This window comes from Halichoerus grypus, chromosome 7 (assembly GCF_964656455.1).
Source record: "Halichoerus grypus chromosome 7, mHalGry1.hap1.1, whole genome shotgun sequence".
NCBI lineage: Eukaryota > Metazoa > Chordata > Mammalia > Carnivora > Phocidae > Halichoerus > Halichoerus grypus.
Window position 1 is genome coordinate 123,587,305 of NC_135718.1, and position 16,902 is coordinate 123,604,206.

At 34.0% G+C, this 16,902-nt stretch overlaps 1 protein-coding gene across 2 annotated transcripts in view; it reads right to left on the reverse strand.

Annotated features, from left to right (window-relative positions):
- Nucleotides 1-16,052, reverse strand: part of F13B (coagulation factor XIII B chain) — a 34,082-nt gene extending 18,030 nt beyond the window's left edge. Inside the window, exons 1-8 of one of the 2 annotated variants that reach the window (XM_078078231.1) lie at nt 15,847-16,046; nt 12,191-12,391; nt 10,194-10,379; nt 8,369-8,545; nt 7,596-7,769; nt 4,500-4,679; nt 4,227-4,412; nt 3,001-3,183 (exon numbers count right to left, since the gene is read on the reverse strand). In XM_078078231.1, coding sequence (XP_077934357.1) covers nt 3,001-3,183; nt 4,227-4,412; nt 4,500-4,679; nt 7,596-7,769; nt 8,369-8,545; nt 10,194-10,379; nt 12,191-12,391; nt 15,847-15,910 — 1,351 coding nt within the window. In that variant the 5' untranslated portion in view covers nt 15,911-16,046. Of the gene's footprint in view, nt 1-3,000; nt 3,184-4,226; nt 4,413-4,499; nt 4,680-7,595; nt 7,770-8,368; nt 8,546-10,193; nt 10,380-12,190; nt 12,392-15,846 lie in introns of both variants that reach the window. The other variant, XM_036109072.2, reaches the window with a different exon arrangement.
- Between the last annotated feature and the right edge of the window lie 850 nt (nt 16,053-16,902).

The window sequence follows — 16,902 nt, forward strand, 5'->3', positions numbered from 1 at the left end:
ATCCCCACCCTCATGGAACATACCTTCTAAATGGGAGAAACACGCATGGACAAGCAATAACTATAATAAATATGGGTGTATAATCTGTGGCCATCTTTAAACCACATGCAATAAATAAGATGGGAAATGAGTAGTGGAGGGAGAGGAGGGGCTATCGAAAGGGATGAGGTAAGAGAAGTTACACTTTTAAGTTAAGTGGTTGTGATAGGCCTAAGTAAGAAATAGTATTTGCACAGATGAGTGAACCATGGCATTTTCTGAGCGAAGGGTGTTCCAGGAAGAGGAAACACCCCTGAGGTGAGAGCATACTTAGCTTATGTGAGGAAGAGCAAGGAGACCAGAGTGGCTGGAGTAGAATGAGATGGGAAGATCAGTACTGGGGGGGATTAAAAAGGTTCATAATGTCTGGAACAATAATTCATAGATGGAAGATTCTGCTCCTTATCACACCATTTTTTCCCATTTGTAGTGAGAATACTTGCAATTCCTAAGGATAAATAAGATGTACCAAGCTCTGCCCTCTTGCCCTGATGACAATAAATAATCTTCCCCCATTCAGTATTTGCTTTGATTTATTAGCACCAAGTCTATGTGTCTAGAGGCAATTTTTCCAGAAACAGAATGATAGATTTCCTTAAACCTTTCCAGTCTTTATCCTCAGAGATGACTGTATTTCCATTCAATGCATTATCAGTCACATCATCAAAAACTTAATATCAAAAACCTTTATGAAAATATGAGAGCAATAGAAAAGCTATAGGTAGACATATCTGAATTCGAATGAGAACAGCAGCTAAGAATGACTTGGAATAGAGAAGCCACAAAGGAGATGTTGAAAGAGCTTAAGACTTAAAATATAAACATATAGATATATACACAAACAATATAAATAAATAACAGGAAAATAAAAATGGTTGCAATATACATCATTGTATCTTGCATCATTGTCAAATGAATAATATAATTTATGTAAATAAAACTTTTATTACAAGTATGAAAAATCAAAGTCATTGAATAAAACAACCTCTGGCCACTAGAAAATTGAAAAATGCTCAATTGAGTATACTTAAATAAACCAAATGAAAGATATTAATATATTAAAAAGTTAATATATTAATACTTAAACAAATCAAATGAAAATAAACTCAATTGATTAGTACTTAAATAAACCAAGTTAAAATAATTTTAATTGTTGGGTTAACAATATATGAAGATTAAAATATTCAAGTTGACAAGGATTAAGACAACTACTCTTTAATCCACTGATGGTAGAGTTGTTTTTTTTTTTAAAGATTTTATTTATTTATTTGAGAGAGAGAGAACGAGAGACAGAGAGCATGAGAGGGAGGAGGGTCAGAGGGAGAAGCAGACTCCCCGCTGAGCAGGGAGCCAGATGCGGGACTCGATCCCGGGACTCCAGGACCATGACCTGAGCCGAAGGCAGTCGCCTAACCAACTGAGCCACCCAGGCGCCCCACTGATGGTAGAGTTGTAAATCAGATTAACTTTCTGAGGGACAATTTGGCAATGTTGAAAACACACTAAACTTCCATCAAAAAGTGACTAATTTAATTATGGCATATCTGCATTATGGAATACTAGGCAGCCATTAAAATGTATATTGTAGAAGTATATCCAACCATGTTCATAATATAGTTTGTGGGAAAAAAACGAGTTAAATAGCCTCTCATGACAGCATATATTTTTTGTAAATATGTGTTGTGTGTGTGTGTGTGTGTGTGTGTATAAAAAGGTTTAGAAAACCATTATCTAAGTCATTAATAGCATTTGTTTCAGCCCAAGTTACTGATATTTTCTGTTTTCTTCTAGTTGCTTCTATATATTTATTAATTTTTTTGGTAAATAACAATGATTTGCATTTATAGTTTGAAATGCTAATATTTATAATTAAGTGACCATTTTATTTTAACTTAGAGAAAGTTTATGATACCATTACCTATTTGTAAAAGTCACAACGTAACAAGTTCATTGCAACTGTAGTGACCGATTACATTACTTTTAAATGTAATTCTGACTAGCAAAATTAAAAAATGAGGCAAATCTATAGGCTTGAAATGAAAGGTGAATATTATGTTCTGAAAGTTATCTCAAACGAGATAATTATTTAGATAGCTCTCCTAATTCTCCACTTGAATCATTAATGTTAGTTACACCATGTCTTAATTCAAAATACATTTAAAATAATCATAAACATGTTTTATTTGCTCAACAAAATAGAACAAAGGTGACCATTCAAGTGAGGAATTGACAGCCAAGAAAGCTATTAACAATATGCTCTCCCAAGGAAAGAATTGGATTGATTATTCTCTCCAAATGACATTCTGGGGACAATATAGGGAGAGATGCTGAGGATATCAGTTAGGAAAAAAGTAATCAGTCACAAAAATGTGAATCTACTTAAGGCCATTGAAATGCACACTTAAAAATGGCTAACATGGTAAAGTTCTGTTGTTCAAATTTTACCACAATTTTTAAAAAGTAGTAGGTAAGAACTAATGTAGTTTTAGACCCTCTGATATTAGATATTCTGCTTACAAAAATGAGAAGGAAAAACACTTTGGAAAAAAAGATTTATACAAAAATCATCATTTCCATGCTATAAAATGTTATATAAAAAATAACATAAAAATACAAATGTAATGGTATGAGAAATTCAATGGGTTGTTATGAAAGGAATAAGTTCTAGGGATCTAACGTACATAATGGTGACTATAGTTAACAATATTGTTTTGAATACTTGAACGTTGCCAAGAGAGTAGATCTTAAATGCACTCATCATAATGACAAGAACAACAGTAGTACAACTATGACTATGTGAAGTGAAGGGAATGTTAATTAACCTTATTGTGGTAATCATTTCAAAACATATATGTGTATCAACTCATGGCATTGTACACCTTAAATTCATATTATATGTCAATTGTATCTCAATAGACCTGGGAAAATTAAAAAAAAAATACAATGCATCCTCTGTCTTACCTAAGCAAATAGGTGGGGATGACCATCTTCCTTGTTCACAATGAGATACTTTTGCTCCACTCAGTAAGTAATATTCATTGCATCTATATTCCACCGAGGACCCTGTTGTGTAGCTTGCCAGTAATCCGTCAACAACAGCCCCATTTATTACATCAGGTGGAGGCTTACAATTCTCATTATTTTCTAAGAAAAGAGGTTATTTTAAAATTAATATGAATTTATAACAACCTAAGGATATCATATAGTTACTCATACTACTGTACCTCATTATTTGTATTACATAGTTTAGGACAGTTGATTTCTAAATTCTCCAGAAATGAGAAAAATGTTATTCAGACCAAATATTCTAAAAATTTACTAAGAATAAACAGTAAATGTTTTGCCTAAAAACACATATCTGTCACTTTTCTTATGAAGGAATCATGATACAGATATTCTTAAAATGTATAGAAAGGTAAATAATAACCTGAAGATTATGGTCAATTCTAAAACTATTTTTTGTCATTATCCACTTTTATTTTTTAATTCTCATTCTTTTCATCCCAGATCTCAGTCAATCCATGGATGAAATTGTCTACTTTTTCTCTCTTTAGTTTTTCTCTTACTCTGCTCATTTCTTTAGCATCCTTAATAGCTTTTCTCTTATGCAATAAATATCTTAAGTAAACATGTTTGTGGAGATCTTTCTAGGAGAGATCAAGAAATGAGAAGGGTGACAGGAAAGGTAGCACCCAGGAGTGGGTGCGACCATAGCCTGGTTGTGCGTTAGTGAAACCAAAGACCAGGGACAGGTCTCAGAATGTATAGTATAGGGCTCAAACTGGCCAGATGCATAAGTAATATCAGAAGGATTGACCCAAAGGCAGGAACAGAGTGCTCTAACATGACTTTGTAGGACATGAAGGGAGAGAAAGTAGATCATGATCATGGCCAGTCACCCATTCCACTGTTACTTATGTGCTTTCATCTAAAGCTCAGAAGTCATGCTGTCAAACAGGTCAGATAAGAGTGCTTAATTAGCACTAATGTATATTCAAAAAAATTTTTTTAGTTTCCCAATTCTTTATATTGGGTTAAATTCTACAGAAGGCTGCATACACACAAAAAAAGTAGCAGAGTAGGTGCTGAATCAGTGTGTTTTCTAAGAAATACGTGGATTAAATAAGGAAAATGAAAAATTTTTACACAACAGGCTTAGCTATTGCTGGTAAGTGTAGCATACATACCAACACACTCAGGAGGATGTGTCCACTTTCCACGTTTACAAGTTATTTCTGTTGATCCATGAAGATGATACCCACTTTTACATTCATATGCCACTTTATCCCCATTGTAATAAATCGTAGAGTCCAGGTTTGCTGTACCATTCTCAATGAAGGGTGGGTCCCCACAGGCTGTCTTCTCCTTTTCTTCTGAAAAGAGACAAATTAAAGAGAAGAGACCATTTAGCTACACATGCAGACTTCATCCTAGGGAAAGCTGATTAAGGTGTTTCTAACCAATGCATTTTGGAGGTTCTGTCCATTTTCCATTTTTACAACGTATTTCTTCTGATCCTTGTATCTCAAAATTAAGTTCACATTCTACGTGAACTGTTTCTCCATCACGATAAGTTGTTGAATATGTTTGAATTTTGGAGTTTAGAGGCAGAGGCGGAGGAGGACATCGATTTCTTCTTCCTTATTAAAAAAAATCACCATATTTAGTCATATAATTACAAAAAATAATATGTAGATTTAATAAGCACATTCGTAGAGCCAAGTACCATAGGAAGTATGGAAGACAGACCCTAGGGTCACCCCTTGATCTCCACTTTTGATGTTTTTGATGTTCACTTGCTTGTGTGATAACCCTCCTCATAAGCAGGAATTGTGACTTGCTTCTAACCAATGAATGCAGCAAAGAAGATGGGAGTATGTGATTATGTATGCATGATACGTAACAGAGTATGGTAAGGCCATTCTTGCTGAGAGACCCTTTTCCTGCTGATTTTGATAAAAAGCAAGCCCCCACATTGTAAGCTCCCAAATGGGGAGGCAAGGGGCAGAGGGCTGCCTCCAGCTGGCAGCCAAGAAGAAATTGAGGCTCTCAGTTCAGCTGTCTGCCAAGTACTCAGTGCTACCAATAACCATGAGTTTGAAAGCAGATTCTTCCCCAGTCAAGCCTCAGATGAGACTGAAGCCCCAGCTGACATTTTATTGCAGCTTTGTTCAACAGGAGGGCAGAGGAGCCAGATAAGTTAGGCTCAGACTCCTACAGAAATTATGAAATAATACAAGTGTGCTCTTTTAAGCTGCTAAATTTGTAATGGCATTGTTATGCACCAATAGAAAACTAAAAAAGCAAGAAAATTAAAACAGCATTCATTATCTCCTCTAATCCTAAAATAACTTTATTAAGCAGGGACAATTATTTCTCTCATATTATAGATAAATAAACTGAAACTTCTGAAGTAAGTAAATTAACTATGAAGTGGTGGATCTGTTCTTGTACCTATGTCTATATGAATTAAATAAAATCTGTTCTTCAGTATTCTAAAACACAGACTGTCTTAATTTTCTATTGCTGTTGTGACAAATTATTATAATTAAGTGGCTTAAAATAGCACAAATTTATTCTCTTACAGTTCTGGAAGCCAAAAGTCCAGAATCAGTTTCACTGGGCTAAAATCAAGTTGTCAGAAGAGCTGCATTCCTTCTTCAAGATTTATGAATCAGCTTCTTCACCTTTTCAAGCTTCTGGAGGCTGCATGCATTCCTAGGCACATGACCTTTCCTCCTATTGCTCCATCCTCTTGCTTCCATTCCATTGTCACATCTCTATTCCACTTCTGTAGTCAAATTTCCCTCTGCCTCCCTCTTATAAAAAGGCTTGTGATTATATTTAGGGTCCACATGGATAATCCCAGAAATTATTCCAACCTCAAGATCTTTAACTTTATCACATGTGCAAAGTCCCTTTAGCCATATAAGTAAGGTAACATTCACTGGTTCTGGGGATTAGGATGTAATTTATTATTATTCAGCCAACTGCACTGCCTACCCTACATCTAATGACTATTTACTAGAGAAAATAACAGGCACATTGGCATGCTAATTTGGATGGGGGGGTGGAGTAGCTATTAAGTAGGTTTACCATTTATTTCTGAAATAACATGCTATAGACAATTTGCTAACAATCTTCTTCTCTACTGTTAGACCAAGGCTCTTGGGCAGGACTGGAAAATTCAAAACAAAAATAAAAACATTGAAGTTATCATTTGGTGCATTTAAAGAATTAGGATCATTCCGGGCAATCTCATCTCATACCCCTGGTCATCTCCCTCCCCTCCTAGCATTTGCTTCAAATCTTCACCCCCTCTTCCAAGTTCTACTTTCCTGTCTTCCTCTTATCTATCAATAATGACATTAATTTCTATACTACAGAGAAAATAGAGGCTATCAAGACCTTTACCTCTCCCCATCCCCCCAATCCTCAAACTCCTACTTATCTTTCAGTTCAAATGTTATCCATCACCTCCAAAAATGCTATCCCGCACCATACCAATCAAAATCTTCAGTGTTTGTTCAAATACTTTATACCTGACTTTATTATATTTGTCACATTGTGTCAATTACTTTTTCAAATTTGTTCCCTCTGCTAGGCTTGGACTTCCTTCATATCTCATTGTAGGTATGTTTAAATGATGCTTGAATTGTTGTTTCCCAGTAGGTGATCATACTATCTGCTTGGACATGTCCAGTGGTAGAAACTTACCATAGACATTACATTTTAGGAGAGCTCTTACTCGAGGACCATAGTTTTCATTTTTACTCTGGGTAATATTCTGCTGATTTTTCTGTTCTTTACCCCCACCATTTTGAAGACTGTTTTTTCACATCAGGAAATATGTAGCCAAATAGGAAAGAACCCTCACAAAGCTGCCAGCTTGGGATAATTGGGTCTAGTAATTCCCAATAAATAAAATTTATTCATTATAATAAGAGAGTTTAAAAGTTATATCCACTCTACAAACTAATGTAAAATTTAAGATTTCTTCCAGATTAAATATTGCTGAAAATATCTAGCAATGATTTAAAAGACCATACATATTTTTAAAAATAGCACTCCTCTTAATACCCTCTAGTTCCATCCACGTCGTTGCAAATGGCAAGATTTCCTTCTTTTTGATGGCTGAGTAATTGTACGTCAGTGAGAGAAAGACAAATACTATATGATTTCACTCATGTGGAATTTCAGAAACAAAACAGATGAACATAGGGGAAGGGAAGGAAAAATAAAATAAGACGAAAACAAGAGAGGGAGGCAAACCATAGGAGACACTGAATTCTAGGAAACAAACTGAGGGTTGCTGGAGGGGAGGTGGGTGGGGGGATGGGGTAACTGGGGGATGGGCATTTTAAGGAAAGCACTTGAAGTAATGAGCACTGGGTGTTGTATGCAACTGATAAATCACTAAATTCTGCCTCTGAAACTTAAAAAAAATAGCACTCAGGACAAGAATTAGATATCATCAGAAACATTTTTTTTATAGAAATTAAAGCTGATTAAGACATGGTGTTTTATTTGTACGAGTGTGAAATTTTAAAAATTACCTTCACATACAGGAGATTCTGGGTACCAACCAAAGTTATAGCACTGAATTAAGTCAGATCCACTTAGATGATAATTTGTATGACAGAAAAACTGAACTACATCTCCTTCTTCATATGTTTGCTTTATAGGATGAAAATAACCATTTTCTATTAATCTTAAAGAGCACTTTAATTCTAAAATGAAAGAACAAATAAAATACAAAAGAGTGTTATTTTTTCTGTTGAATAAAATTCACCTACTACTTATATACCATATCTGGAATAGAAATTAGTAAATTTGCCATATGTTGTTATATATAACAAAACTTGTCAATTCCTATATTTATTAAATATCATTAGGTTTATTTTAATTTAATTATCTGAGCTAAAAGAAATTCTTTTTCTATTTGAGAGCTTTAAATGATCAAAGCCGGGCGCCTGGGTGGCTCAGTTGGTTAAGCAACTGCCTTCGGCTCAGGTCATGATCCTGGAGTCCCGGGATCGAGTCCCACATCGGGCTCCCTGCTCAGCAGGGGGTCTGCTTCTCCCTGTGCCCTCTTCCCTCTCATGCTCTCTGTCTCTCATTCTCTCTCTCTCAAATAAATAAATAAAATCTTTAAAAAAAAAAAAAATAAATGATCAAAGCCTATGATCAAAATAATTAAAACCAGAAGCAAAAAAAAAACCCCAAAAAAGTATGAAAAATGAAACATGAGTGTGACAATTTATATACACTTCTGGACGAGAGGAAGTTTTTAAAATGAGACTAGATTGTCTTTAAAATGAGAACCTACTGGTACATTTTGGTGTGAGAGACCATCCATGTGTGTGACATTCTACCTCCTCGGTCTTCTTCCCTCCAGCGGTATAGTAGCCAGCAGCACATTCATATTGTACTTTGTCCTTCACTTGGAATGTTTTCTGCGTTGTGGAATAATTTCCATGGTATAATTCAGGGACCAAACATGTTTCTAAAAAAAAAAAATCAACGTTATTTATTCTATGAAATTTATCACTAAAACTATGATGTTAAAAAGAAATCTCAAAATGTATTTTCACAAAATCTTAAGCATATTTGGCTGAATCCACCTTTGGCCAAATTGAAAAATAGCCAGTTTGCCTTTGAGTCTCTATTTCCTTTTTTTATACACCTTGTGTCTTAATGCCACCAGTCTTCTATTCTTGAAATTCTAGTCTAGTATACTTGGCAGAAGGCCACAATTCAACTGAAGCCTTGTACAGCTTTTTTGATTCTGTGCCATCTGAGGATTTGTACAATTTAAACAACTAAAAACACACTAACAAAGTATACATATTCAAATTACTGGATTATTTTAAGTATACCTGATACTGGTTTACCAATAAAGATAATGGGCATTATCTCAAATTCTTCTCTAATAAAGGAAACAGTAATTTATATATGTTGCAAGAAACAGGTTTAAGGTTTTTTTCATCCTATTCCATTCCATTCCATTCCTTTTTTTTTTTTTTTTTTTTAGGATTTCATTTATTCACTAGATCCTGTGGTAATTCTATGTTTAATTTTTAGAAGAACTGCCACCCACCCAAGTGTCCCTCAATGGATAAATGGATAAACAAAATGTGTATATATGATATATCTATATATGTATATATATATTTATATATATACACAGTAGAATATTATTTAGCCATAAAAAGAAATTAAATTCTGATGCATGCTACAACACAGATGAACCTTGAATACATTATGCTAAGTGAAATAAGTCAGACACAAAAGGATAATATTGCATGACTCCTCTTATACAAAGTACCTAAAATAAGGAAACTGATAGAGACAGAAAATAGAAGTTACCAGGTACTGGGGTAGGGTGGGGGATAGAGGGATTTGTTGTTTAATGGGTACAGAGTTCCTGTTTGGGTTGATGAAAAAGTTTTGGAAATAGTAGTGATGGTTATACAACATTGTGAATGTACTTAATGCTACTGAATTGTACACTTAAAAATAATTAAAATTTCATGTTATGTATATTTTACCACAATTAAAAAAAAAGATCAAGGTTTGCCAACGGTTGGTGGAAGGGAAAAATGGATGAATAGGTTGAACACAAGGGATTCTTAGGGCATTGAAACTATTCTGTATGATATCTTAATGGTGGATACATGTCATTATACATTGGACAAAATCCACAGCATGTATAAGACAAAGAATGAGCCCTAAAGTATGAACTTCAGTTAATGTATCAGTATTGGCTCATCAATTGCAATAAATATACTACACTAAATGAAAATGCAATAATAGGGGAAAGTGTATGTGGCCAAGGGCAAGAAGGGATACATGGGAACTCTCTGTATTAGCTGCTCAATATTTCTGCAAATCCAAAACTGCTCTAAAAATAAGTCTATTAATATTAAAAAAATTAAATAGGAACTAATGGAGTAGGTGAGTTGTGGGAGTTGATAAGTCTTGGGTTAAGGAAACACCTAACACTTAAGAAAAACAATATAATATCAACTTCTTGCATTTGCAGACATACTGAAAAATTAATTCTATTAAAGAAAAATGCCTATCAATATAAGAAAGTACTAGCCTCACAGTCTCTTATCTTCAGTTTCAGGAAGTGATTCTTAAACACATACCATGTTCCTTCTTACAGGTAGGTTGCGAAGACCATCCATCAGCAAGACACTGAACCACTTCTTCATCCTTTCCTCCAGTGGTTTTATATCCTGAATCACAACCATAACGCATGTTCTCTTGAATTTTGTACATTAATGTTGCATCAGAGATGTAACCATTTCTCAGCTCAGGCTTAGTGCATTTTTCTATGGGAAAAAAAATCTTTGCTTAATTTGGTGAAATTAAGCTTGTCTTTTACTTAGTTGTAAAACCAAGGCAAAGTTTAATATTTTTCTTGGAATTTAAAGGAGAGAGAAAAATCTCACTCAGTTCCCTGATTTGATTTAATTTTGGAATTATCTGGATGTTCTGCATCAGATTTCTTCAAAAACTGATTCAACTTGACAATGACATTCTTTGTTATTAACTTCAGTTCTTGTAGTGATCCCACCCTAACACATCTACTTTTAGAAAATATAACAGAGCTCTTTCACTAACTAATCGTCATTAATGGCAAATAGAAGGAATTTCATTTGGATTTACTTCCTAATATTTTTAAATCTACTGTGTGTGACAATTTTTAACACCGTGTAACAAAAGCACATACCCAGCCTATGGGTCCTTAAATAAGTCTGCAGATACCTTAATGTGAAAACTTTGTTCATTCTGTTTTCTTTTAACTCAGCAAATGATCACCTGGCCACACAATAAGTCCGTGTAGCCAGTCCATAGTCAGGCTGTGTAGACCGTGACTGAATCATAGACATGTTACTCAAAACCTTTGAGTTTGCAGAGTTATTTTTTAGCAAATACTTGCAACAATGTTGTGTTAGATAATAAATGTACCTCAGCACTGAATGAGCTCAGTAATTTTTTTAAGCCCTACTATTAGACCCTCATAACAAACCAATTCAGAAAGGTTAAGAGATTTGTCCAAGGTTAATATTAGTTTAAATATATGTAGTACTTGCTGTGTGGCAAGCACTTTATATGGATTATCTTAGTGAGCAAGGTTTATGCCCATTTTATAGATGAGAAACTTAGGTTCACAATGCTCACTTTCCAATGGTGGATCAGAATTCAAATGCAGGCAGGTGAACAGCAGAGGTTGTATCTTAACCATTAGACTACATGCTAACCCTGAGTTCTTCTCTTCTGGTGCCTATTTCAAAGCTCTTGCTAATGTTTAATTTATTTTTAAGCTCTAGTTAGGAATATTTCTTTCTTTCTTTCTTTGAGTTAATCTGTGGTCTATGTTGATACTAAAAGTGCAATGCTTAAATTTATGGTCTGTTCTCAAGTCATGGAAAGGATAATTATCCTAAATGGATATGTTCACTAGATATATCAAGCATGGTAACCATCATACTCATTTCCTCTTCTAAATGAAACAAACCCAACTAAAGCCTCTACTCTGCAAAACAGAGCTTAGAGAATCTTTTGTTCAAGAGAGGTCAGCTGATCTAATGGAAGCCCATTAATAGTTTGACCATAGGGTAGCCTGGCATGAAATAATGAGATGAACCAATCAGATTTCCTTTTTCTAAATTTGAACTCAAAATTCAGAAAACACATTTTTCTGAATTTGTGGGAGAAGTTGGCACACAAAGGAGAGATGAGTCTTTCAAAGGATAAAACACTGGAGTAACAATTTTATTCTTTCTAAGTCCAGTGTCAAGCATTTTTCTGGCTTCCTATGCATTATTATCTGTATAAGTTCCTCATTCCTTAAAGTAACTCATTTGCATCTGTTTCTTGCAATATGATAATACCATTTTCAATAATTATCCGTATTCTCTTTACAGGGTACTGTTAAAAACAAAGACAATAACATTTTAATAAGAAATATTATTTACAGAATTTCAAAATACGTCTTCATTTTGCAAAAGAGACAGTGGGCCAGTAATTTGTTCTTATTGACCAAAAGGTTTCACCACCCACCAGGTTTTCTTGGACCTTTATGGACTGATCTCTTTAAATATTATAAACATTTTGTGGACACAGCCCACAGACTCACTGAAGCAACGTGGTTCTGGAGACCAGCCCTCTTGGGTACATGTGATTCGCTCCTCTTGTTTCCCAGTTTCAGTGGTATAACCAGCCAAGCAGGAAAACAACAGTTTTTCATTTATTCTCATTGGAAAGTAATAGTTTTTAAAAGAATAGTAATATTGGGCAATTCTTCCATTTTCCACACTAGGAAGACCACAGGGTTTCTCTGAAATGAGTAAATATCAAGCTGAAAACTGAAAAACATATCTAAAACCATGGAATGTGTGATCAAATGGCAGTAAATTTTTTAAATTCAAAGTGTTTGCAGTGACTTTAACTTGTACTTATTTTTATTACCTGACTTTTTAAGGGGATTCTGTGGCAATCTTTTTCAGTCAGAATTAATCTGCTAGCAACCCCAATAACCAACAGTCAGAATAAAACTGGTCAGGCTACTTCCTCAGGGAAGCTTTCCCTAACTTTGTAACACAGCACTTTCTCATAGACATATAATGCAAGCTGCATATGTAATTTTAAAATTTCTAGTAGTCACATTAATAAAAGGAACAGTTGAAGTTAATTTTAATAATATGTTTTATTTAACCCATTAAAATATTAAAAATGTTTTTCATTTTTTTCTTACTAAGTCTGAACTCCAGAGTATATTTATACTTATAGCCCATCCCAATTTGGACTAACCACATTTCAATAGCTGTATGTACCTAGTGGCCACCATATTGGACAGCAGGGTTCTAGAATAGATGAAGTTCTACTTAAATAGGCAAACCCACAAAATTTTGAAATGAATGGTTTTTTTTAAAGAAAAAGACAGAAAACTAATTAAAAAATAATAATTATAAATAATAAGAAAATAATTAAAAAATAAAAAATAAGTTTTTAAAAAAATCTTATTTAATAAATTTAAAAATCTTGTTTGAGCAAGAGCTTTACAAAACAGGACATGTAAATGGTCACAGACCTCATAAAAAGTACTCAGCTTTCTTTGGCAATATTAAGGCAGAATGTACACATGCCATTTTTAAAAAGCACTCATCCCTTATGAACACTGCTGCAAAAATTCTCAACAAAATACTAGCAACCAGAATTCAGCAGCATATTAAAAGGATCCATGAGTAAGTGGGCTTTATCCTTGGAATGCAAGGATGGTTCAACATATGAAAATTAGTCAATGTTACACACCACATCAACAAAATGAAAGAAGGAATAAAAGTATTTATCTGTGCACTCAAAGACATGTAAAAGAATGTTCACAGCAGCACTATTCATGTAGTCCCAAACTGGAAACAATCCCAATGCCCATTCCATGGAAGAAAAGATAAACACAATTTAGACATGCATTCAATGGAATATTATACAGCAATAGAATGCTGAATGTCATGCAGCAGTGGTGAATGCTGAATAGTGAATCTCACAAACATATTACTTAGTGAAAGAAGCCTGTCACACATAAGTAAATATTATATGTACTGACATAATTTTTTATTGAGGTATAATTGATGTATAACATTATACTAGTTTTGGATATACAGCACAATGGTTCCACGTGTATATTTGCACATATTGCAAAATGATCTCACAATAAATCTAGTTAACATCTGTCACCACAGAGTTACAATTTTTTTTCCCTTGTGATGAGCACTTTTTAGAACTGCTCTCTTAGCAATTTTCAAATAGACAACACAGTATTGTTAACACACATGTGAACATATACAGGACGAATTGTAACAAAGAAATAAGGTGATTATATGACACATTCATAATTCTAAATGTTATTTGTGGTTAGAAGGAAATTAGAGGTAATGATGTGTCCATCACAAGTAAGATGGATAAGTAAAATATCTGAAACACTATGCAGCAGTTAAAAGCAACAGAATAGATTCAGCAACATGGAAATGTATTTAAATGATAGCAAGTAAGACAAAACAGTACGGAGGTCAAATTGATGTCAAGCTTTCATTTATGTGAATGTAAAGCACATACACAAAACAAGACATAATTCAGAAAGATAGTTACATATTGTATTTAAGAACATATCAAACACACGATAATGGCTCCATTATCAGTTTGATGCTAGGGGAAACGGAATTCAGGGTCAGGGATAAAGGGAGGAAGTGTATAAATAAAGCAAAAGTGGAACCTTTCATAGGCCAATGATGATTGCCTGCTACAAAATGAGAAGTACCATTAATTCAATTCTTGCCCCTAATATTCCTAATGGGGATGAGGGAAAGCATGGAAATATGAGATTATTGTTAGCTTGTTTGTTTGAGTAAAAGAAGATTATAACCATATAATAATTAGGAAATTATCTGGGAAATGCAAAGTCTTTTTTTTTTTTTTTAAAGATTTTATTATTTATTTGTCAGAGAGAGAGAGCACAAGCAGGGGGAGGGACAGGAAGAGGGCTCCTTGCTTGCTCCCGCTGAGCAAGGAGCCCAATGCAGGACTTGATCCCAGGACCCTGAGATCATGACCTGAGCTGAAGATAGATGCTTAACCAACTGAGCCACCCAGGCATCCTGAGGAAAATGCAATGTCTTCATGGTATATAGATGACGGAGAATTATATCAGCTGGTTTTTCCCTATTTAGACAGAAAAATAAAACCAAAGGAAACTATTCACGCAAAAATTATCTTATTATGGAATTGAATGTATCAAATAAGATGAATTCTATTTATTTCACTTTCATAATCTTAATTGCAGACCCTTTTTTGGTAGGAAATTTGTAGCAAACTATTACCTACAAGGCAATTATAATCCATAGGATATTTTATTTCAACAGATTCCCTAAGGTGTTTATTTTAGAAAAGTCTTATTGCTGTAGTTTCCTCTTTTGTATATTCACTCTTGCTGACACCTAATTATCCTTTCTTGTTTCTTATCCCTACAGCCTAATAACACTATTAACTATTCCTAAATAACCCACACTTATATACTGCCTGCTTCACTCACACTTATTCACACACCGAGCTCTGGCTATAAAGATTTCTAAGAGTTAGGGAATCCATGGGTTGGTTTGGACAGTCCTAACTTACACTGGTGTCTCACATAACTATTAATAGAGCTCCATTTCACTCTCAAAAGTGTCCTTATCTGCATAACCGATTATACAGTCCTCCTCCTAATCACTACTTACAAATTTCAACCAATGAATAAATTACGATAAAAATCAAAAGGTGAAGATTCAAAAATCTTGATGATTCATGGCTATTTCTTTTTTAAATTTCCCACACTAAGCTCTCATTTTATGAACAGAGAATTAAAATTGTACAAGCTGTGCAATGTTAGGAATAAATTCTAGTATGAAATTAGAATTAAGGTTAACATATGACTTCTAAATGGTGGTACTGTTAGACTGAAAATCCTTTAAAGTGTTTAGATCCTCACCTCCTATGTCACAAAACCTAGAGATACAAAGCTGTTTTTTTTTTTCTTTTTTGTCTCTTGTTTTTCTAAGTTTGTCACTATAAGAATAGTTTACTAGTTATGCCCAAAGGAAAAAAAAAATCTGCTTAAGTATTTATAACAAATTATAAGAAGTATGCTTTTTATAAAATTGATACACAAAAATGAAAGACTATAAAAGTTCAAGTTACATGAATGTTAGAATTTCCCTTTATAATTTTTAGAGAATAAGGAATATGAAAAATTAGTTTTACCTTCTGCATAGAGTTCTCCTGAGATGATTAATATGATGATAAAAGCCGACTCTTTTGACCTCATCTTCAATGGTGTGCCCAACAAAGATTTTAACAATTCTAAAGCACTAGGGAGTCATTAAGTACACAATACTTTGCCTGAAGAAAAAGTTAATTATTTACAACATCTTTCGAAGTGTCTTTGTAACAAAACTTATATTTCATTTAAAATATTTTCAAATAATTCTAAAATAACACGACTATGTTAATTGACAATACTTTTCATGCCAGAGTCCAATAAGAACACGATAACTTATAAGGGCAACAATAGCAACAGCACAAATCATTAACTCAGACTGCATAAAATCAAGGTAAATTTTCAACTTCAATTCCCTATTGTAAGTCCATGGAGTAAAGTTCACCTGTGGCCATTGATTTCTTTACCACCATTGATCAAATGGAGAGATGAACTTAGAAACATGAGATAATGGATACCTCATGTTAAAACACAGTTGTCTATGTTACACTGCTTAAAGAGAAAAATGACCTACTTGTCTCAAGCAATGATAAAACTATATTATTGATAGTAATGTCTAATATTTAGAGCATTTGTATTCTGTGGCGGGTGATGAAATCAGCATGTGCTATGTTATCATTCATGTGTGAAAAATGTTTTGGGTGATCACTATATACCAGGTCATGCTCTAATCCTGGGTATATAGCAGTGAAAAGAAAAAGATTAAAATTACTGTCCTCATGGAGTTTACATTCTAATGGGTTTTAATTTAAACTATAAAATAATATAGTGAGGTGAGAGCTGTTATTATTTTTATTTTGCAACTTTTTATTAAAATAAAATATATTCAGAGAAAAGTACACATGCCATAACAGCACAGAACAATGAATTCTCACTAGTCGAACACATTTCACAATAAGAAACAGAATATACCAGCATCTCATAGGTTGTGGGATTGAGTCCTGCATCTGGGCTCCTTGTTTCATGGGGAGTCTGCTTTAATGATTCTCTTCCTCTGCCTCTCTCCCCACGTGCGTGCACGTTTCTCTCTCTCTCCCTTC